Source organism: Uloborus diversus, chromosome 3, assembly GCF_026930045.1.
Source record: "Uloborus diversus isolate 005 chromosome 3, Udiv.v.3.1, whole genome shotgun sequence".
Classification (NCBI taxonomy): domain Eukaryota; kingdom Metazoa; phylum Arthropoda; class Arachnida; order Araneae; family Uloboridae; genus Uloborus; species Uloborus diversus.
The window spans coordinates 116,188,608-116,207,174 of NC_072733.1; the positions used below are offsets into that span (position 1 = coordinate 116,188,608).

An 18,567-nucleotide genomic window follows, 5' to 3' on the forward strand; every position below is an offset into this window, starting at 1 on the left:
TAAGATCCTTTGACGCTGACATGCTTATTACTAGTCAAGTAAAATTAAGTATTTCAGTTACTGGCACAAATGACCATCTGAATTTTTGCAGACGATAAATAAAAAATGCAGCTGTAGAACAGTTATATTTATTTTATTTATTAATTAATTTTTTTCTCTTGTCGTTCAGATGAACCTTTCAGAACATATTTGTCAGCAATCCATTTTCTAATTTTAATGTTGCTCGAGTTGTTAAGATGAAAATTGATTATATTGTAAGAAAACTAAGAGTTTTAATATAGTTGAATATATTTTGTGTATTTTCTGAAAATAAGTGAATCCAGCTAACATGAACATTAACAGTTTTTAGTTGTGACCATAACAAAGCGGATGTGCATTCTAATTTATTTCAAAAAATAAATAAATCATAGTATTGAAAATTAATGAAAATTTCGCAGCTACAAAAGCGCAATTTGTAAGTTTTAACACCGTAAGAATTAGTTTTTTCCACGAACTAGAACCGCAACAGTACAACAGCAATCCAGATTAATAAAAGAAAAACCTTAAGAACTTTGGTTGACGGCTGTGCGTGACGGAGTGTTGCATTGGAAAGGAGGAACCTGTATAAGGTTGCGTACGGAGTTGTTATATTTTTGTCTGCACGTTCGACACGTGCGGAAGTAACTCTACTGATTTATTTCTTATTAGAACCACATTCGGTAAGTCCCGTTTTTCTTTTATTATGAGAGTTCAACATGAAAAACTCGACCAAAAGGAAAGTAGAGAATGTTGAATCTGCAAGTAGCAGAGAAAAAGAAATAAAAACTGACAATAACGTTTATGAACCGGCAATAAATATAGTAAAAAAAGCCAAAATAGCATTCAAAATGGTTGTGAAACAATAAAACTGATAATAACAGGCGTTGTCAACAAAATCCCCACAAATAAAACTAAAACCCTCAATGAGCAACTAGATAAGAGAATTGCCGCGGATGACACCATCAATCTTACAGGCAAACAAAACCTAGTAATCACAACTAAGAACTTAAATACAGTGATTAATATTTCTAAAACCAAAGAAATTTGCAACACGGAAATAATTACCAGAATAATTGACGAGACTGTAACCTCAAAGTACATAATCAAAAATGTCGACACAGAAATAAAATTGGAAGAAATAGCGGAATACTTGACACAGGACAAAGTTCAAATAGCACAAATAATAAGATTCAACAGGAAAGGATCCAAAGAGCCGATACCAGTTATTCTAGTCAAAGAGCTTGGGAAAACTGACAGAAAAGAAGTAAAAATCGGGAGGATCATATACAAAGCGCAAAAATACATTGAGCAACCGAAAGTTTGCTATAACTGTCTAAAATTGGGACATCAAAAGAAAGACTGCAGGGGAAAAACAAAATGCTTGACATGCGGAGGGGATCACGCTAACTGCGAAAATGACCCCAAATGTATAAGATGCGATGGCAATCACCTATCAACAGACAAAAACTGCCCAGTATACAAAGAAAAAATCAAAAAAGCCACCCAAACACAATTAAAAACCGACATCCCTGATAAATCTTGGGCCAGCGTTGCCAAGGCGGAATAACCTGCGAAGAAGCACAACAAGGTAGAAAGAAAAAACAAAGCAAATATCACCATAACGGAACTTAGCGACAAATTAGATAGAAAAGATAAGGAAATCAAAGAACTGAGAGCTGAAATCGAAAAATTAAAAGTCTTGATAACATTAACCAATCAAATTAAATCACATCAATGCGAAAGCTGCAACCTAAAAAGCGCAGAAATAGAGAAAATAAAATTAGAAATCTTCAAACTGAATAACTCAGTGACAAGCGAGGGATCACTCACCGAACTACCTTACTCGAGCCTATTCGAACAAAACGAATTTCAAACAGAAGACATTGAATTAGATACGGGAGATATTTAGTCTCGCTGTTTTGTGTTCTGTTGTTTTTGCTGTCATTATTATGTCGTCGTGGTCTATTTTTCTTCTTTGTTGGAATTTACGAGGGCTTCTCGCCAACATTGATTTTCTCAAATTCATTGTCGCTTGGTCCAACCCCCCCCCCTCATCTGCATTCAAGAGATATGGTTACCCGACAGCAAAATACCCGGACTTAAAGGATACACAGTTTACAGTAAGAAAAAAGACTTTCCCCATAAAGGTGGAGGAGTATGTACATATGTCAAAGACAATTTACCCTCTTATAGTATTCCTTGCGACATCCATGGCATGGAATCCTTGATAGTCCACGTAGTTCTCCACAAAATGACCTTTAAAATAATTAATTGCTATAGACCTCCAGGAGCACTCATTGACACGACGATCGGGGAGCTCAACAATATAACCGACAAATTTTCAATCTTCGTCGGGGATTTTAATAGCAGAACGCAAAGCTTGGGAGACAGGCTTACCACCCCTAGTGGGAAAAAGCTAGAAAATTGGGTCCCTAGACAATAATCTACATATATTGAACGAAAATATACCAACCAGAATAAATAAAGGCAAAGAAGATGGCATCCTAGATCTAGCAAAAATAGAAAACAGTAATAGTAAAATTTTCTCATGGATACGCCTAGATGAACATGGAAGCAGCGACCATTACCCATTCTTAATAAAAACGAACATAGAAAAGAAAGGTGAAACCTACATCATTAAATCATACAAAAACTGGAAAAACATCACAGAGGATCTAAAAAACAAACTTCCCACGAACTCTCCACTAAATTCCATAGACACTCAATACAACCACATAACCAAAAATATAAAAGAAACGCTCAAACAACATTATGTTAGCATAAGTCACAGAATAATGAACAACAACTTTTGGTGGAACTCAAAATGCGCAAAATTAAAGACAGACAGAGATAGGAAGAGAAACAAAGCAAAAAGATCCTCCTCTTTGGAGGACTGGATTAGCTACAAGAAAGCTAACGCCGTACTCAAACACCATATCAAAAAAGCAAGAAGAGAATACTGGAGAAAACAAAATTATAAAATAAACAGCCCCCAAGAGCTTTACAATACAGTTAACAGAGTTAAAAAAAAATCTAGAAAAGGAATACACAAACAACAACCTAACAATAGAAATCAATGGAACCAAAGTAACAGATATTCAAGAACAGGCAAATCTATTTGCGAGACATTTCTCTAACAGTGACAATACAGAAAAAACGGTCGACACAGTCAACATTTCTCAACAAGAAGGAGAAATTAAAATGTCTGAGGAAATTACTATTAACGAAACAAAAAAAGCCTTAAAAACAACAAGGGATAAAGCCCCAGGCTTAGACCAAATCTCGAACAAAGTTCTTAAAATTCTACCAGATGAGGGATTGGAAATGTTAAGAAACGTCTTTAATCAAAGCATACAAACTGCCAAAATTCCCGAAGACTGGAAAATAGTCCCAATTAAGAAACCTGGGAAAAACCCCAAACAGATCAACAATTATAGACCTATTGCACTAACCCAAAATATCAGTAAACTAATAGAGAAAATAATATTATACAGAATCAACAGAAGAAAAACTAAAGTGTTTCCAAACTACATATATGGCTTCGTCAAAGAAAGAGGTACGGAAGACTATCTTTACGACCTTTACAACTTAATTTATTACTTAAGAGGAAAAAAAAAAGATTTGTGTACGCCATCGCCATAGACATTAAAGGAGCTTATGACAACGTTTGGATACCAAAGCTGATACAAAAACTCATACAATTCAAAATAGACTACAAAATTATAAAATGGATTCAAAATTTCCTCCACAATAGAAAGATAATAATAAGCTGGAACAACATGAATTCAGAAAAAGCCATAATTAACCAAGGAATAGCCCAAGGGTCAATTTTATCACCATTTCTATTTAACTGTTTTATTTCCGACATTGGAAATTATATAAAGAAAGGTAGAATAATTTGCTATGCAGATGACATGACAATCATTGTATCCGGGAAGAACAAAAACGAAGCAGAGGAAAAGCTAAACCAAAACTTACTATCCCTGGAACAATGGAGTAAGGAAAACAAAATAACTATCTCAACAGAAAAAACCGTCTTAATTGACTTGTCCCCTAAAAACGCGAAAAACTCCACAAAATTTAACCTACAGGGAACAAGCATCAAGTGGACAACAAATCACAAAATCCTAAGAGCATATTTTCAAAACAACCTAAAGTGGAATGTTCATACGAATTACCTAAATGGAAAAATGAAGAAAATGCTGCATGCAATAAATTGGCTTGGGAGCATTCAATCTGGCGCTAGTTACGCTAACATTCTCAACGTCACAAAGCAAACAATTATAGCTAAAGCCAATTACGGAATTACGATCAGAGTCAAAGATACAAAAGCGAATCAAAAACAAATTGAGACAACAGAAAATAAAGCTTTGCGGAAAGCACTAGGGGTTAATACCTTCGCTCCAAATAAATTAATCAGGATCATTACAGATACAGAAAACATAGAAACCCGCATCAAATGGAATTACATAAAATACATCAGCAAACAAAAATTTAAAAAGAATAAAAAATATATCACTTCAATCAAAAATTTCCAAAAAAAAAAAAAAAACCAACCACACATGTTTGAAATAGTTACTAACCTTGAAAAAATAGAAAGAGAAACCAGGGCGAACAAAACTGCATATGTAAAGAATACACAAAATCGGAAACAGACATCAGCAACATCGAATACACCCTGAAAAACAAAGAATTTCAAAAACCAAACCCAGACTACATCATCAGGCAGACCTTCGAAGAATTCAAAACACAACACCCCAATTATAACATCTGGGCCACTGATGGTTCAAAATCAAATAATACAGCATTCTCTATCTATAACAAAAAGGAAGGATTAAAAAGGAAAATAAAAATCCCACCCATCTGTTCAGTTTACACGGCGGAACTAGGGGCTATCTGGTACGCTGCAAAATTCCTTATTAAAAATGACTCCCCAAATATGATTTTATCCGATTCCCTAAGTGCCATTACAGCACTAAAAGAAGAAAACGAAAACGAAGACCTACTGGTATACAACACAAGACACCACTTATCGGAACTCTCAAAAAAGAACAAAATCAAAATAGTATGGGTCCCTGGGCATTAGGGAATTCCAGACAACGAAGAAGCGGACAAACTAGCCAAAGAAGCAGAATCATGCTCCCTAACACCTATGTCTCCTATCTGTACATGGAATGACACGCGAAATTATATAAAAAAAGAGAGGAATAAAGAGTTGCAAATCATATGGGAGAGATCAAAATATTTCTCCAAATACAGAAACATTGTAAACTCGATCAATGAAAATTATAAGTGGATCAAGAACAGAAGGGAAGAAACAAAATTGAATAGAATCCTAACCGATTCCTTCTTAACTAAAGAAAAACTATTTAAACTAAGGAAATCAAATACCCCCATCTGAGAGACCTGCCAAAAAATTGAAAATACCCAGCACGTAATATGGAATTGTAGTAAAAACATCAAACAAAGGAACTTTATAATAAAAACTATAAAGGCTAATAACTTATGTTCAAATGACATTTTTAGTATGGATTTGCTTAAGGATCCGGGATGCGGAAGGGCTATCCTCGCCCTCTTCTGATCCCGTCCTCTTTTTGCTCTACTTTTATACTGTCAAATTACTTCAGTTATTTGCATACTATACTCATATTAATTCAGTTGCTTCATCCATCAAAAATAAATAAATAAATAAATAAATAAATATATATATATATATATATATATATATATATATATATATATATATATATATATATATATATATATATATATATATATATATAATTCTAAACAATTTTCAATATATTTAAGACGGCTATAAAAAGATCTGCCTTACTGTTTTTAATTCAAAATAAGATACGAAAGGGAGGCAAAGCGCTCTGTACGCAGTACTCAACATTATTTTCTTCCGGAAACTCCGAAAGAAGAAGAAGAAGAAGAAAAACCTTAACCATGCCCATAACTAGCTATTTACCCTATTTTAATCTAATATTTTATTGTTATTTTGAGAAATACTTACCTTGTCTATCAAATCTCGAATCATGCCATCCCACTGAAGATTATCATCCATGGTTCCAAATTTTTTATCCTCTGTCTCAAATATTGTGTAATCAAAGTTTAAAATTTTCTTGATATCATCCAAAAGCTCCACACAATAACCAGTGAATGTCACTGTACCGTTTTTATCTACATTCTTTACCACAAAAGGGGGAATCTGAATTGGAAAGGAATAAATAAGTTCATAGGTTCTATCCAGCGTTAAATACATAATTTTAAGTTTACTTTAATGCAACTGAAATTTATTGAAATGTGAAGACAGTATGAATGAAAACTAAATGCAGTAAAATCTGGAATAGAAAGAGTTTTTAGAAATTATAAGCATTCAAAAAATATTTGTAAAAGTTGTAGTGAGTGCAAACAGCAAAAATTACTAGAGAAAATAGATGCCAAGCGATGCAATTTGATTCTTATTATGACTAAGACAATTACGTATTATAACAAAGAAATTCAACTACTAATTGTCATTTCGAATGTGAACAGCAGATATCAGCAGACTAAACGATTTGCGTTAGTAAAGTGAAATTGTTGAAGGAAGGGAAAACTTTCTCTATTTGCAATGCCGCATACGTGTAAAATCAAAACTCATCCACATTAAGCAAAATAAAGACCTCAAATTGTAAACCGCGTATATTCAAATCCATGTAAAATAAACCTGCATAAAATGAGGGTCTACTGTATGTACAACAGGACCGAAAAAAAAAGCTTAAGGTCGAGTTTTAATACAGTACTAGCTGCGTGCCCGGCGTTGCACGGGCTACTTAAAAAATGAAAGAGATGTCCAATTGATGTTTTTGTATTACTCTGACATCAGTGTCTAAAGCGCTAAGGAGTAAATAAATAAGCGTAATGCAAGGTTTGCAAAACAACAGTAGAGCATATTTTTGGCAAAAATCTCTTTAACGTTAATCATAGTTATCAATGATACAAGTTATGAGTATTTTCAATTAGCACAAAAGATGAAAATATATGCATTATCAACTATAATCTGTGCTCACGTTAAAATGAATTACATCTGATAAACTATATCTGAACTATATTCAGTAAATTACCGCCCATTAGCGGTATATGGCGGTGTATTTCACGTATATCTGAACTATTTATGAACAATTACCATCAGCTTTTTACATAGAATGACAGATACTTTCTGGTTGATTACGTGAAACTAAAGCACCAAGACTAAATAACTACTAATAAGCATTAATTTAATACCAAGTCATCAGATTCCAATTTAGCTTTAGTTAAAATCCTTAAAAACAATCTTTTTTGCTCAACTCTGTTTTTCACATAGAAATCCAAACAATCTTAATGTAACATGTTCTTTTAGCGATATAAACTGTATTTTAAAAATAGAAACAGGAAAGAAAAAGAGACTTGTTACAATTCGAAAACTCATTAATGTGACGGGAAAAAGTCCAACAAAATAAACATAATTAGTCGCACATCCTAAGTGTACCAAAATATGAGGCCTGTGAATGATAAATTTACACTACAATCAATAAACATAGCTAAAAAAAAAACTTTCATATGCTGAAAAGAGTTAAGAACACTGAATGTAAAAAATAAAAAAAAGACAGACGATAAAATAAAGGATATGTCCGAATAGGGCAACCAATTTTAAACTAATTTAAAATGAAATTCTAGATGGAAGCGTTGTTTTAAAATTTGGACAGCAGCCAAAAAAAACATTTATTGGAATTTTACTTGCTCACGTATATGCAAAATGGCAACAGGAAAGAAATAAAAATTCCTGAATAACGTTATGTTAATTAACGTTTTAATTAATATCTCCGCTAATTAAAGTCGCACAATTACGAGATTGGTCCTATTGTTTTCTTTGGAAAATTTTAAATTTATCGGTATCTCGTTTGACTCTCGATTCGCAGCAGTTCTCGAGAAGATAGATCTTCAGACAGACAGACGGACGCGAACAGATTTTAATATATAGTAGATAGGGTCCGGTGGGGTAAAGTGGTCATAAAATCAAGGTTTTTTTAACTTAAGTGGACAACAAATAAAAGAAATTCCTTAAACATTTAAACTTTTTTTGTTGTTATTTTGCATTATGTTAATGAAGAACACAATACATTGAATTTTAGAAAGAAAAATATTTATTTAAGTACTTTTATACCACTTTCTTTTCCCTATGTATTTATGACCACTTTACCCTATGGGGTGGGGGGAAAGTGGTCATAGCATGGGGTAAAGTGGTCATACTTAAAAAAAGATGCAAAACCAGTATGAATAACCACATTATTTATATATTTTGGTTATTTATAATCATTACACTTATAAACACGAGTATATGCATGTATACACGAGTACATACGTGCATACTTGAGTATACAAGTATATACATGAGTATATGCATCTATGCATTAGATGCGAGTTAAGTACATGTCTAGTCGAGTATATACGTGTATACCCGAGCATATGCGTGCGTACACGAGTCTTCACGAATATATATGTGTCATGTGGAAATGTGTTTGGTAAAGTATAAACGAGTATTTACGCGTATTGACGTATATATACCTGTATAAACGAACATCATGAGCATGAATGTATATCTCTCGAGAATATGCGTATGTACACGAATATATACGAGTATACACGTACATATACGAGTATACACGTACATATACGAGTATACACGTACATATAAGTGTACATACGTACATATACGGGTATACACGAGTATGCATGAATATACGTTTATATGTCTAATGCGTATATGTACTTGTATACACCAGTATGGACGTATATAAGTACATATAGTTGTATATATGTAAATTAGGTGTATACACTAGTATACGCGTGTCATCAAATGCTTGTATGTAGGTGTCAACTAGTGTATGTATTCACGATTATATATTCAGGGATATATCAGATGCTTTTATGGCGCGTGTATACTCGAGTATATAGGTATGTGTCCAAGTATTTACGTGTTAAGTGTTACGCATTTCAGGAGGCTCCACCCTCTGCTCGCTCTGCTCGACAACCCTGTTCCCCCACCAGCGGCGGGTGACAATTGATGCCTTTAATGTTTTTGATGATTTAATAACCGGCCCCTTATTTCCGGTTACTTAAGTATAAGAGATGTGAGACAGGGCGAAATGGATTCCCCTGAATCTCCTACATCCAACAGAACCAGTATTGACCTGGTAGACGTTGCCAGTCCGTAGGAGATTGGGTTACAGCCACAGACAGAAGCGCTCAGAAATTAATGCTATAGAGTAGGCAGCTCTGCCCCTGCTCGTTTCGCTCGCCAGCCCCGTTCGTTCCCTGCGGTGACTCGAAACCGACTGCGTTTGACAATTATTAATTTCAAGTTTCTTCACCCGGATATCCGTCCACTTAAGGTTTAGAGGGGTGAAACAGAGCGGAATGGCTTAATTTGAACGTCCTGCATCCAACGGTACTAGCATTGACATGGAAGACATTGCCAGTGCGGAGAAAATAGGTTTAGAGACACATAAACAGACAGACGCGCAAAGAAAATAATTGTAAAGATAATCGAGTATGTACGTGTATAGACGAATATATACCTATATAGAAATGTTCTTGTAGACACCCATGTAGGTATTTATTGGTACAATTATGTAAATGACTTTTTTTTGTATACTTGCAACTCTAAATACCGGTGTATAATCGTTTATATACAGGTAAAAGCAAGTATTTACACTCGTGTTTACAAGTTCATACTCGTGTACACACGCATATACGAGTATATACTCGGGCCGACATGTATACCCACATATAGACTCATGTATGCATGTAGTTACATGTATGCTTCTCCATGCCCGTATATACTTTTGTATACAAATATATTGTACATGTATATACAAGTATATACACGTGTCGGCGCGCTCATATACGTATTTACGTAAAGCAACGTATTTATTCGGACATGTGCATCTATATAGTATTATACGTGTTTATGTACAGATATAGTAGTATCATACGCATGTGTTCGTGAATTAAACTTTATTTCATACCATTTACTGTAAAAACAATGCATGTTTAGTGAAATGAATATTTAATTAATATCCGCTTTGTACGTTAAGATTGAGTGACAGTAGAGCAACGATTTACGTTAAGCCTAATTATATGACCACTTTACCCCATCTTACTTGAATTGCTCTAAAATATTATGTAAAATAAATACAGATAGCTGCTAAAGAGTAAGTGTTCTTGAGACATGCAGGAAGCTTCCCGTGCCTTCAGTTTGTTCGAAATTCACTTAAACAAAATTTCCCTGAGAAGTTAAAAGAGCTGTTTAGATTTTTATGTTTTTCATATGCACACAAAATATTTTTTTTACTAAATAAAATATTGGCAGTTGTAAAATTTTGTATTCAAAATGTAGTTTCTAACTTTCCTGCTCTAAAATAAAAAAATTATACTTATTCGAGCATTTATTTCCAAGTTACAGCCATTTATTTGATGAATGACCACTTTACCCCATTGACCACTTTCCCCCACCAGACCCTAGTATTACGTTGTGATGCTGAAAAATATTTTATGGTGAGAGAAGTAATAACTTTTGGTATAAGTGAGTATACTAGTGGCTAATTATACTAACCGACAATGTTGTGACACGGTACACAGTTATAGCAGAAAAAGCCTTCAGATCGCTTGCTGGTTCAAATGTTATCTTTCCTGTAGGTTGTCCATAAGTCCAAACTCCAAGCTGGAAGTTATGATTTATTTTAATATATTGCAGAGAAACGTTGGGGAAAATGTAAGTTAAAACGATTATTTCTGAACGATAATCAATCTGTTTCTACTCGTTGTTGAAACTGTCTTTTGATCTTTTCAAAATTAAAACATTTTATATGGTATTAAAAACAATCATTAAAATGAGTTTAGAATGATGTTCCCAAGCACTAAACGAAACTGATTAATTTTCTGAAAAAAAGAAAATGAAAGAACGTACTTACTCTTTTGGGTTGTGTTATAACATTGTTAATGAAAGTTACTTTGCGCATAAACAGTTCCAATTCCTGATGACTTCCTGTTTCTTGGATTTTAAACTGACCAAACATTCCTTCGTATGCTTCCTATAAACAATTGGGATTGTAATTCATGATGTTTTGTTAGAATTATATCAATCTATATATTTTACAATTTTCAAGCCGTAAATGCTCATAAAAAATGCAACAAAATGAAACGTACATGATATCTTTGTTGCATATCATATATCTTCAGTTCAATTGTACCGTAAGTCTATTTTAACTCCAATTTAAATTTTGTATGATCTCAAAATGAGAACTTTGTTTCGCCGTTAAGTTCTTTTAAAGGTTGCAAGTATTATTGCAGTCTGAGAGTCCGAGTTTTTGAATTCCAAGGGTAGTTGACGTTTTGAATTTGGAAATATTGTAGTGGGAGATTCCTTTAGTTTATTGTAAATAGTCCTAATAAATAGTTTTAAACTAAATTTTATCTTTCAATAGCGTCATCAGTTCAACATTTTTAAGATAGCTGTTTAAACAATGCTCCCGAACTTTGAAAATGTGTTACGCGAAGTTAACAATTAGTTTAATTATTTGTGTTGCATAATTAGAGCTCCTTTTTATAACAATATTATTTTCTAATAAACTTTGTATTTGAAATATAATTTCCACAATTATTTCTTTACATTCAGTTGACGGCATGCACAGTGGTACATATTTATTTTTACTGTCATTTTTGAACTGTTTTTATTTTTACTGTTTTCTAAATTATTTAATTATTGCTCTAACTAGCATGTAATAATCGTTGAATGTCTTTTTTTTTCACTCCTGGTTTCATTCATATACAAAACCAAAAAATACTATGAATTTTTTCTTATTTATTTGCATTCATGTTTCTATGTTTCGTGCTTTATATTATCAGATAGGGTAGACCGGGGCACGTTTACGCAGTGCCCTATTTTCAAAACGAATTATAACTGGAGAGCCAACAGTCATAACACAGATTGATGCTGTTCTTTAGAAAATATTCTCACTAGTTTTTGAGCATCAGTCAAGCTTCGGTCTAGCATACAGAAAGGGTAATTTACTCAACTTGGTAAAGGTTTTTTACCAAGTTGAGTAAATTTTGTGTTGAACGTTTTGAAGCTTATTATGAATAAATAACACTTAGTTAAAAAAGAACAAATACATAAAAATTAGCAGAATTTTATCCTTTTTCGAAAATTTTACTTGTGTGAACTGAAGTGTTATTAAATTTTTTTTGCACGTTAAAAATAAATCCAAACTTGGCGATGAGGTAAGTTTACGCGTTGACGTCGGAGCACCTTTATACGCACGTTCTTACTGTATCTTACTTAAACGTGCCCCTGACACTTTTTTCGCTCCAAATTGTCTCAAACCTTTTTAGTATTTTCCGGCTATTTAGTGTTAAAAACTACCATTTAATTTTTTATTAAGTTACACAATTCGTCTCTTATAGCTTACAATCATATAAAGTTGTCTTCATGTCCTTTCAACTTTAACTTTAAACACTGTTTAGTCTGTAATAAATTTGCTTTATTTTAACGATTGTAAGACATTATGTTCAAAACACTAACAGAACCACGTTAGGTGTCAAAATAAATATGCGTAAACGTGCCCCGGTCTACCCTACTTATTTATTTGTATAGCCTAATCTAAGAAGGAAAATATTTTTATAATTAATATTATTTGTTTTTGGTTTTGCTTTGTCAGACCTGAAATTTCCATTTTAAGTTGATGTAGGGGAAACTAGGGAGTTTTGACCCATAGGGAGACTTGATCCATGGAGGATTTTTTCCATGAAAACGATATTTAGGGAAAATTTTAGTCACATTATTGGTTGACCAGTAACACAAGAGTATTTTGCATTTCAAAATTATCAGTGGTTTTCAAGAAATTCAGTGTTAAACGATACTGCACCTAAAAAGAAAATTTTGAAGATTTTGGAATTTTTTAGATTTTATCCTCCAGTTTTGAGGGAAATGAATTTTAAAAGCATACATGTTTCAGCCACTTCTCTAGCCATCTATTGATATACAGTAGTTGTATATAACTTTAATCTAAGCTGCTCAAATTTTAAAGTAAACAAAAGAAAGCTAACTAGTGAGCTTTGACCCTAAGCTAACTAATGAGTCTTGAGCCAAAGACCAATTTGATGTTTTTGTTTAATTTGATGTTTTGTCAATGAACTTTTATTTTTCAATAGATATCATATTGTGATTTAGGCCTGATGATTTGATTTTATTGATCTAAGTTGCTAAACATTTAAGGTAAACAAGAGAAAGCTACTTAGGAAGTTTTGACTCAAGCTAACTAGGGAGACTTGACTCAAAGAATAATTTGATGTTTTCTTAATGAATTTTCGTTTATGAATAGCTAAAATATTGTGATTTATACCTTAATGATTTGCTTTAATTTAAGCAGCAATAACTTTAATATTGTGAATAGGAAGGGGGATTTGTTTTTACTTAAAAGAATTACTGAAATATTTTGGTCAAATAAATTGCTTTTATTTGACAAATAACTAAAATGCTAATGATCTTTAAGCCCAATGGTTTGTTTCTTAATAAAATAACTGAAATACTGTTTAGGTCTTAGCTGATAAAGTTTTGAGTTATACTTCTGCTTTTCTGCTGAGTACAGTAAGATTAGATTAATAAAAATCTGTAACACTTCACCTAAAGAGTGAATATTTGTTCATTCACTTCAAGTATTACTTATTAAAGCAAAAAACACCATCAAACCTGCGTTTTTGATCTCAGTATCTATGAGTCTTCTTACATTCATGAGGGGGGTCATGTCTCCCTATGTGTTGGGTCAAGTCTCCCTAACTCTAGGGACCTTTGACCCATTTGCAGACGTGAAGAATATAATTTGTTTGTACCATTTCTACGAATTATGCTATTATTTTTAGCCATAATAATGCGCAAAATGGCAAACTATTTATGCATATTTTTTATTTCGTCCTAACTATTCTACAAAAAAAAAAAAAAAAGTCAAAAATTGGGTCAAGTCTCCCTAGTTTCCCCTGTTGAAGCAATGCTAAATGAATTTACTCAATCACTTAGATACATTTATTGGAGGTCACTGCTGTGTATGTAAATATGCAATACATTAAAATATGTACGAAATATGTTTATGCTTTAAAACGTCGATGCTTGAAAACAACCATGTTTTTTGGTCGATGTATCAAGATTGATATTTTAATTTTTAGCATCGATTTTTTCATACATCAAGGTTTTGTAATTGGTGTCGCACCTCTATTATGCGGATAAATTTACTTAAATGTACTCCAAGGTTAACATTCAGAAACGTTAAGTTTTTAACTTAAGTATTTTTTTGAAATAATGGGAATCACATTTACGTACTTATGAACATAGTTATGTATAAATGTGACTATAATCTTTTTTAAATTTTTCCACTGTAGAAACTATGCCAATAACGAAAAATTATTTTTACGTTAATTCTGAAATTGCTGTTATTTTATGGTGTTATGGAGCAAACGCTCTTTTCGATGCTATTGTAGTTGTTATGTCGCTTTGAATAAATAATAAGTATATAAGCGGTACATTGCATGTAATAAGTAAATGTTCAGCATTTTTCTTGAACAATTTGCTGCCATCGTCAAAACATTCCCTACCAGTGGCACAGCGAAGGGGGAGTTTTTGGGGGTGAAAACACCTTCCAGAGGCATTGGTTTTAACATAAATGCAAATTGTAATACAGTAGTTTATGCGTATGAAAGGGCTGTTTTAATCAAAAAATCCCTTTCAGAACGTATTTTTGATCAAAAATCCCCTTCAGAAGGTTTTTTTTAAAATAAAAAACATCTTCTGCAGAAGGTATTTTTGATCAATAAAAAATCCCTCCAAATAGTGTTTTTGATCACCCCCCCCCCCTTCAGAAGGTATTTTTGGCTGCGCTAGTGTTCCCTACTCATCTTATAAATCATAACATAATAAGTTATAGTTCTTGATATTTGCAAAAAAGTTCTTCGAATTAATTTTGTAAAAGGAAAAAAAAAAAAAAAAAACGCAATGTTCTAGTAAAGAGAAAGATTGCTATGAAAAAATATTTATGTGTTTTGGAGCTGCAAAGAGCGTTTCAGAACGTAAAAACGGAAATATGCGACGACTTTTCTTCGATTTGTGTATATTGTGTATCTTTATCTACAAAAGGAGCAAAAATAATTTGAAAATATGTAATTGTATTTCAGGTTTTTGTTTCTTTTGCCGTGATTTTTATTTCATAATGTAATTAAATTGACGAAAGGAAATAAATGAAGAACTGGTTTTAATTTCTTTATTGTTTCGTCATGTTTAAATTTTGTACTGTAAAATGATTCTTGTTCGTACTGTAATTATGTAGTATTGAAACAACAGTACTTTAAATTAACTAGTAAAAGTTATGAAAAAAAAAAAGAACTTGAAATTATGAACCAACGTTTTTCTTCTTTTTTTTTCTTGTTTCAATATGATTGCACGAAAGCAGCTTAAGCAGATTGCATCCAATTTCGATACTGGATAAATGTTTACACTGCTTTGGAATTCTGAATAAAGTTACCCAGTTGTAGTTGTATGGGGGGGGGGGGGGAAGGGAAGGGATATGTTCATTTAAGCATTGAGGCTTTTCTTAAAGCATGCAATGGTTAACGATGTGAACCATAAAATGTTTTACAAATTTTATGGTACTTTTAATGCTTTAAAGTTCAAGATTTATTAATATTTTGTTTGAAACACATTGTTCCTCACTAAAGATATATTACTTTTCTGCAAAAAAGTTATATATAAAAAGCCTTATCTAGTTTCAAAAGTTCAAAATGTGGTATATTCACCATAAATAATGAGAGTACATTTTTGAACCAAAAGTATTTTGCAACCCCAAGTTGAATTTTTTTTAGACTAAACCGTACGTTGATTTTTTTTAATTGATTGACGAATAGTGTCTAAGTTATATTACGCCGAATCATATCTAATGCTTGATAAGTAAACACAATAATCTTCAGAAAATTTAGCTAGTGACTTTAACATTAACACTATCTGGTTGATGAAATGTGGACTTATTACTGCTTTATAGAAGCTGTGAAGACATCTACGAGATTCTGACACAAATATTCAAAATTATATGTATCTGCACTTAAGGAAGCAAAACTCAAATTAAATTAAGGTACTGGGAGGAATAATAAAATGCATTAATTTAAAAAATGCTATAAAAATATGCAACGAGTTTGGAACGAGTTAAGATTTACGATAATAACACGATACGATTGCGATAATAATAGATTTACGATAAATTGCGTATACCATAGACTATGCTGAGTATAATCGAATGTTACCTGTTTCAGAGCAGTTAAGAGATTGAAATTCGTTTGTTCGCTGGGCGGAACTCTTCCGTCTATTGAGCAAGAGCCATAGTTGAGCTGTGATGGCCACTCACCGTTAGTCATCAGTTTTCGGACTGCTTGTATAGTTAAAAGGACCAAGTCGTAATAAAACGCCACTTCTACCTGAAAAAGAGAAATCATTAGTCATTATTTGAGCTCACACATGCACTTAGAAACATGTCTGGGAATACTTATACACCTCTAAAAAAATCCTTCGTTTTAATTTACGCTTTATCTGTTTGACTTGAGAAAATGTTAAAATGTACATTGTTTGAGGGAGGGTCTAACTAACATTTAGTGAATCGAAATGATATATAAGGCTCAGTTTCTGGGCAACTTGTAGAACTAGTAAAAGACTTGGATTTTAGTTTCCATTGAAAAAAAAAAGACATTCATGAAACCACTAAGATATGAGTTTTGTATTCCTAAGCGATTGTCATTTTTAGAAGATAGGTAATTGCGTGTAAGACTTCTGGTAGGTCAACTTTAGTCAACACTTTCAAATATTTGACTCTATATTCTTTAAAATATTTCGTGAACTCTAGTATTTACACCGTGAATAAAATCGCGTTTTTATGCATGTGTTACATTGTAAAATGGGAAAAAGATGATAAATTAAAATGTTGCAACGGAGAAATGCTAATACTTAAAGAATTAAGTAAATGGTTTGCAGATGAAACGTCGGATTTTGTTTCTGAAAAGTCAATGACAATTGATGCACAGGAATACGGCACCCAGATAGTCAGGGTGTAATGCTTCTGTGCAAACAATTCATTAGATATTGCAAATTATTCTGTCTTGATGGCCAACTTAAGTAGAGTTCTACTGCTTTATGACGCATACGAGACCACAAGTTCGAAAAACAATTATTCCTAATACAGTGTGCAATATACTTCCCTCCTGAGTAAGAAGTTTGTGTCATATGTTTTTCTTTTTAAGTTTTTTTATTAGACTTACAAATACAGTTAGATCATATTTTTTGCAAGGAAAAAGCCAAGAAAAAAAGAACAGTTAAAAAACGCTTTTAAAGCGCTTTAATGTCCATAATGACAAACATCAATGTAACTATAGCATATTTGCTCTGATATCTCCAGTAAGAAAACAACATACACGGGAGCTTTACTAGGAAGAGTCACTTGTACGAGAAAACAGCTCGGAGGGCAAGAAAAAGGGAGCCCACGTGAATGAAAAAATGGTTTCTTTTCCCCCGTCCCTCTTCTGTCTTTAATCCGGCTATTATTATCTGGAAATGAGATTTACAATTTTATGGATTTATCGCATCTCATGCATATTTTTATTTATTTATTTTTCTTCTTGGAACTAATAGGAGAGGAATTCTTGGAATTTCTGAATGGAGAGTTTATTTTCGAGTAGCACAGGTCAGTTGGTTTTGAGTGTGGTGCTAATAAAAGTTCTGAATTGATCCGAAACTTTTACAAAACAGCTTCAATTCGATGAGATCTATTCAATTTTCTTCTTTGTTCTGATAGTTGGCTAAAGTAATAAGTATTAATCGTAAAATAGGCTTTATTTATTTATTTTCTATGTTAAATTATTCTATCGCGGACAAACTTGAGTTATTTCAGTTTGACCCGGTACATCGTTTTAAGTCCTTAAAGGCAAAAGACATAGCGGCTACATTACCTCAAAAATGACCAAACTATTGAGTTTTGTTTATTTAAAAACTTCAGATTGTTTCAAAAATTATGGGAGCTTCAACGCACTAGCTTAATTATTTAAAAAAATATTGGCTTTAGGTCACTTACGCTAGGTGTGCGTTTTTTCGATGAACTTCTTTTTGAGCAATCACGAATTGCTTATTGTTTTCACTTGACCGTTGGATGACATCCGCCCTTTGATTTTACTTTTCTATGCTTATAATGCAGGTGTCCATGTGCTTCGGAATCGAATTATTTATAAACGACCCTTCTCGACTTCACACAATTCTTTTTACATGAAAACAGTAACTAGCACACAATATCCAGCCCCTGGCATTCATTTGAATTTTGACGTCTTGAACTCAAATTATGGTTGCGATAAAAGCCATTAGTAGAAACAAGAAACCCAACGAGCTGGGTCCTATAGCAATTCGCGATTGCGAAAAGCATAATTTGAGAATTCAAGATCTCAAAATTC

At 32.7% G+C, this 18,567-nt stretch overlaps 1 protein-coding gene across 1 annotated transcript in view; it reads right to left on the bottom strand.

Annotated features, from left to right (window-relative positions):
• Positions 1-18,567, bottom strand: part of LOC129218906 (ionotropic receptor 25a-like) — a 61,153-nt gene that overhangs the window by 13,122 nt on the left and 29,464 nt on the right. The window contains exons 8-11 of the mRNA XM_054853226.1: positions 16,384-16,554; positions 11,016-11,135; positions 10,658-10,765; positions 6,038-6,232 (exon numbers count right to left, since the gene is read on the bottom strand). Of these exons, the coding sequence (XP_054709201.1) occupies positions 6,038-6,232; positions 10,658-10,765; positions 11,016-11,135; positions 16,384-16,554 (594 nt within the window). The remainder of the gene's footprint in view (positions 1-6,037; positions 6,233-10,657; positions 10,766-11,015; positions 11,136-16,383; positions 16,555-18,567) is intronic.